The following is a 6091-nucleotide window of genomic DNA, read 5'->3' as shown; positions in this document are numbered from 1 at the left end:
TGTACAATTAAGGCGCACACTCCACGTTGCCGTTTTTAAAAGGATCCTTCTGCCTCTCTAACCTGAATGAGCAGAGTGAGCTCGTACACGGAAAAGAGCCACGGACATGGGCACACCACGCCCAAGACCACTATGCAAAACCTTTCATTCAGAAAAGTCCTTTAAATCTTCAAGGCCCACAGGACAGGAAGAGACAGCGGGTCCCGGGTGAGCGGCGCGCTGGGCAACACGGGCGGGGCGGACAAGTTGGGATCTGCGCCGGGGAGGCGGAGGCGGAGGCGGGCTGGCAGGAGGGGAGCTCGTGAGTCAGGCGCGGCCGCGCGCGGGGCGGGGCGCCGAGAAAGACCGGAGCCCGCCGCCGGCCGCCAGCCGCCCAGAACTCGCAGCGCCTCCGCCGCCGGACGCACCGTCCTCGCCAGTCCAGCGAACACATGGTAAGCCCGACCTTTTTCTCGTCTTCGAGGCTCTGCAATGAAAAGAGCCACACGGTGCTTTTCACCACGCTTGATCTTTCATTTCTGTGTGGACGTGGCAGGAAGCAGGGCAGGAAAAATAAATCCTGGGTGGGGGAGCGGGTTGGAATTGGGGTAGAGAGGCAGAAAGGAAGCAGCCCTAGTGGTAGCTGTGATAGCAGCTGAGAGGCGGCCACCGGAGGGTCTCTGGCTCCAGGGCGGCGATAAGGTGCGGGGCTGGGGAAGGGGGCTGCGCTCGGCACCGCGTCCCTGCGGGGTGGCGCCACGCCCGATCCCCCTCCGCCGGGAAGTGGGCAAGTCGCGGGGTCCCGCTGGGGCTGGAGGCCCCTGGCCCAGTCCTGGGCTCGCGGAAGCCAGGGAGACAAGTGAAAGAAGTGGAGCAGAGGGGGCGTCCGGCCGCTCTAGTTGTTTCTGTAGACCAGAAAAGGGCACGTCTCAGAACTGAGCCGTCTGAGCCCTGGGAAAATCCGTTTCAGTAAAGCTAGGCAACCGGCCAAGACACAAAGAGCCTGAAACTGAAGCCGTTCCCAGCCGTTGGAATGCAGCCCGGACCGTGGGAGGAGCCCGGTCCAGGCCGAGCCCCTTCCTCCTGCCCTTTTCCTCTGAACCCACCATCTTTTCAGGGACTTGTGTCGTCATCTGTTTTTCTCTTCCCAGTTCCTGCCAAGCTACTTTGAATTCTCTTTCTAACTTTTGCATTAAACCACCTCCAAAATTTACCTCCTCAAAGGCCTCTTTAGTGAAAGGAGTCGAATAAGCTTACGCCCGGGGGACAGATGGGGTTTCTGTGTCTCCCCCCCCCCCCAAGCTGTGCATGGATTTTACGTTTTTGAGTGGTGGAAAGAAAATCACAGGAAGAATAATACTTTGTTACACGTGAAATGGTATGAAAATCAAACTTAATTGTCCATCAATGAAGTTTTACTAGCACACGGCCTCGCCCGTTCCCCTATGAGTAGCCTGTGTGGTTGCGTGACAGAGACAACATGGACCACAGTGGCCTAATATGTTTACTGTTTGGCCCTTTACAAACACATTTGCCCCCCTGTGCTCTAGTGTGTCAACCTTTATTGCTGCCTACTCTTCCCCTCTTTACTTTCCATGCATGTGTCCCATGGAACCTTGAAAAGGCGGACTCCGCACCAATAGGTGGTGAAGATCTGGAATGATTGTCCTGTCCTGGAGGACGGTGGATGCCATTATGGATCCTTCGGGGGGCGGGGGAGTAGGAGGGTAGGAGCATACTGGTTAAGAATGACAACAGCAGGGGCCCTGGGTGGCTCATTTGGTCAAGGGTGGGACTCTCGATCTCAGCTCAGGTCTTGATCTCAGGGTTGTGAGTTCCAGCCCCACGTTGGGCTCCATGCAGGGCGAGGAGGCTACTTAAAAAAAAGTATGACAACAGCAATGCTGGTGTCTTTTTCAAGTGTTACTTCTTTTTCACATTACTTTTTCTTCCCCCTTTCCTCAAATGTTGAGGAATCTTTTAAAATTCACGGTATCCAGTTATCTCACACCATTTTCTTCTTCCTATCATGTTGCCAAATACAACTGTGAGGATGCAGTGAGCCGTGGGGAGTGTTGGCCTCCAGGCAGGAGATCTGGTTCTCCTCTCTCTCAGCCTCTGCTCCACCTTGAGCAAAGCTTTCCTGTCTCTGGGCCTCCCTTCTCTGGAACCATCTCGCAAGCCCCCTCCAGCTTGCAATTTTGCAATTCCATTTCAGTAATTTGGTAATTGTGTTTCTTTCTTTTGCTCTGGAAAATTATCTCTGAGGAGAAGTACAGAGGTTTTAATTTTTTCCATGTGTGGCTGATAGCAAGTTTCAGGAAGGAAAAAAAATAAGGCAGAAAGCCACTTTGAAACTAGAAAAGCAAAACGGTCTGAATTCCACAAGGAAAGGGGGGCAGAGGAGCATCTGTAGGCCTCACAAAGCCCTTGCTCCTCAGCCTGGAACCTTCTGCCTTATCTGGCTTGCCCTCCCAGCTGACCTTCTTCCTGTCAACTGACACATTAGTAAGACAGTGAGATTTTAGTCCTGATAAGGGAGGCGGTTGAGCAAACACATCTGTTTCCAGGCCGTGGTATTCTGTTTCACTCCCAAACCCTGGACCTACAAACATTTTTCTTTCCTTAAGAAAAAGTTCTCTTTGAGAAAAAAGAAAAAATCCCAACAAGATGACTGTTGGGAAAGAATCCACCTCCAGAAGAGTTCATTTGAACCACCTCCGAAGAATTTACAGATCAGGCAGCTCAGCTAGCTTGTAAAGCACCTGGAGAAACTGCGGATGAAAAGGCTACAGGAGGGAAGAGGGAAGGAGCCCAGAGCTATGTGGCTAAGGGCTCAGATCGTTGGGTAGCACGTTAATTACAGTCCGAGGCTTGTTAATTACTGGGATTGAAAGCCTCCAGGAAGTCCCAAAAGGACCAAATTAAAAGCTAACTGCTAAATTGCAAATGTCACTGTCCAAAGATTTTTTTTTTCAAGATTTTATGTATTTGAGAGAGAGAGAGAGAGAATGAGCGATGGGAGGGGCAGAGGGAGAGAGAAGCAGACTCCCTGCTGAGCAGGAACCCTGATGCAGAACTTGATCCCAAGACCCAGAGATCATGACCTGAGCCAAAGGCAGCTTTACGGACTGAGACACCCAGGAACCCCACAAAGATCACTGTTAATACCTGAAGATAAAGCCTCAAAGGAAGGGCATCACTGGCAAGTTTTCCAGAAAGCCTGCAGTGGCCAGCCTGAACCACCAGGGGATCTAGGTACCAGCAAGAATGACCCGAAGACTCTGAAAAATAGGATTTCCCTGAAGAATTCTGTTATAAGGAAAGCAGAGCTCACACAGAATTGACCCCAGCTTCTCCTGGTGCTACCATGGCTAAGGTTCAGCTCTGTAGATGTCAGGAGCTGTGTGAGTAGCAACCTGAGAGCTCCCTTCCTGAGATCCACCTTTGTGGTTTGAAGTGACCAAAGAAGTTCCTCAAGCCATTCCTGTAGGAATTAGTGGCATCTGGAAGTAGAAGGAACAAAGACCAAGAACTACAGAAAGGGACCTGGAGGCGGAGATTCTAGGGGTGATTCTGCTATGTCAGTTCCCTTCTCATGTCTCCGTTTCCTCACATGTAAAATTAATGGTTCCTAACCTTCGATATGAAAGCTGCTTTTGAACATCCAAAAAGCTCTCAGGTCTCCCACCCCACACACAATAGTAACTAGGCATTTAGTATTCTTCTAGAAAATACAGGAGTCCCAGGAATTCAGTATTGCTTTATTTTTACTTATTTATTGGGATGGGGCAGACAGACTCTTAAGCAGGCTCCATGCCCTGCTTGGGGCTTGATCTCACGACCCCTGAGATCATGACCTGAACCGAAATCAAGAGTCGGTCACCTAACTGACTGAGCCACCGAGACACCCCCAGTATTGCCTTAAAAAGCTGCCATTTCATTCATCCCGGCAGCCCCTATATTCTCTTAGAAAATAGGAAATTATTTAATCTCTAGACGGTGCTTGGCGTGCTTACAGATCTGTGGCTATATAGTTATACATCTGTTTACCCACAGATTCTAGAAACATCAGTAAAACCTGCCGCGCTCACTGTCATCAAGGCAGTCTACTGCTTTCAGACACACCCACATGCTCCATGCGTACCCTCACTATGCTTCACCTGGAATAAGCATGGGAACCAATAGAGGAGGCATGCTCACGGAATGTGACTCTCTGTGTTCGTTCTGGGCCCCTCCTCCCCCTAAAAAATGACCTAGCCTTTTAGGAAACTGCTTTGTCCCAAAATGAAGGTATGAGATTCTCTATAGAGTGTTCTCTAGCATCTAGCCCTTGTCTGAGCCCTGACTTTTTTTCTCTAAAGGCAAAAATGTCCAGCCCTACTGAGACCGAGCGGTGCATCGAGTCTCTGATTGCTGTTTTCCAGAAGTTTGCTGGAAAGGAGGGTAACAACTGCATGCTCTCCAAGACAGAGTTCCTGACCTTCATGAATACAGAACTGGCTGCCTTCACAAAGGTATTGCTCCCAGCCCCCGGCCCCCAAACTAACCAGAGCTCGAAATAAGACACTGGCAGAATGGCTAGAAGTGAAGGCCCACACTCTGCCTCCTTTTCATTCACTCTAAGCCGGGGGCTTGCATAGACAAGGCTGAGCCCCTAGGCCTCTGAGTGAGCTCTGCGTGACCGTGAAAGGACCTTTTCTTCTTTTCTTTGCATAAGATATATTTTAAAGATCAAAGTTATCAAACTACATGACACAGGGAATGGTAATTTTTTTCTTTCATTTAGGGAAAAGGCATACGAAATGGTAAATGGTGTAATAGGATAGTTTCAAATTTTATTCCTCCATCCCAAAGCCTCTAGGGAAGCCCTGTCTCATGGAACTTTCTGTGATGATGGAAATAATGTTCTGCATATCTGCACAATCCAATGTGGGAGCCACTAGGTGCAGGTGCCACTTACGGACTGACTTTCTAAATCCCTAATTGAAACAGCCATATGCAGCTAGTGGCTGCAAGTGCATGATGTGTTGGCCACTAGGCTGAGCGGAGGAGGGGGAGGCGGATCGGGCCTGCATCCTCTTTCCACCTCGAATCACTCCACTTCCCTACAGTCTGTACACTGCGGTTGCATGCAACACTTGAAAAAGGGGTTCCGCTGCTTTTGTGAAATTGCACAACCCCTGGCCGTCACAGAGGAACCCTGGGCTGGGAGCCAGAAAACGTGGGTTCTGGTCGCAGGTCTTCCCCTTCAGCAAGTCACTTCACCTGTTTGAGTCCGTCTCTGTGTCTGGGAAGTGGGAATGTTACTAACCCCTACCCTGTACCACACATTCTTGTGAGACTAAGATGTGGCAACGTAATGGAAAGCATCTTAGAAAGTGTGATATAAATTAATATATTATTAATAGTAGTGGTATCATGATGGTTATTGTTATCTTTGCAGAACCAGAAGGACCCTGGTGTCCTTGATCGCATGATGAAGAAACTGGACCTCAACGCTGACGGGCAGCTAGATTTCCAAGAATTTCTTAATCTTATTGGTGGCATGGCCATAGCTTGCCATGACTCCTTTACAAGGTCTGCCCATTTCCGGAAGTAAATCAGAGGGGCTCTTGGGCCTTGGCCTCCAGACCACCTCTTTCCTTCAATACAGCCTCCCAACCATCACGTTCTCCTCACATCCTCCACGGACCCCGAGCACAGAGCATCCACCACCCCCTGTGCAGGCCAGTCCTGCTGGTAGTTAATAAAGCAATAGCGTTTTTTAAAGCACACACTAGAGAGTCAGTACATTTGTGCCAGGGAGGAAGCAGCATGGGAGGAATGGAATTAACGTGATGGAAGCAGTTCCCAGAGCTGCACAGTAAATAGTGAAAATACACACTGCGTGTAGATGCAATTATGACTCACAATACCAAAAGAGTCATTCCAGATTACTCAGACTGATGGAGAGATGTCACTTGTCATAACTCACTCAGTGTCCTAGTACGGGCATTGTCACAGGCTCTGAAGTTAACAGTCAGCAGGACAGACAAGGTCCCGCATTCACTGAGCTGACTTTCTAGTGGGGGAGACAATGAATGAGTAAGCAACAAACAAGATGACTAGA

The 6091-nt window shown here is 49.6% G+C and overlaps 1 protein-coding gene across 1 annotated transcript; it reads left to right on the top strand.

The window, feature by feature from the left end:
• The first annotated feature begins 283 nt into the window (after positions 1 to 283).
• Positions 284 to 5756, top strand: S100A11 (S100 calcium binding protein A11). The gene is made up of 3 exons (XM_027580563.1): positions 284 to 434; positions 4344 to 4496; positions 5426 to 5756. Exons 1-3 carry the CDS (start codon positions 432 to 434, stop codon positions 5579 to 5581), a joined length of 312 nt encoding a protein of 103 aa, XP_027436364.1. The 5' UTR covers positions 284 to 431; the 3' UTR covers positions 5582 to 5756.
• Positions 5757 to 6091: the final 335 nt, after the last annotated feature.

Source organism: Zalophus californianus, chromosome 4 (genome assembly GCF_009762305.2).
Source record: "Zalophus californianus isolate mZalCal1 chromosome 4, mZalCal1.pri.v2, whole genome shotgun sequence".
NCBI classification, from domain to species: Eukaryota; Metazoa; Chordata; class Mammalia; order Carnivora; family Otariidae; genus Zalophus; species Zalophus californianus.
The sequence above is the reverse complement of the archived record's forward strand: the minus strand, read 5'-3'. Positions and strand labels throughout refer to the sequence as shown.

Excerpts from the sequence above, each read along its gene's own strand:
- S100A11 (XM_027580563.1), top strand. Across the intron at positions 4,497-5,425 it reads AACTGGCTGCCTTCACAAAG|AACCAGAAGGACCCTGGTGT; the intron begins GTATTGCTCCCA and ends TTATCTTTGCAG.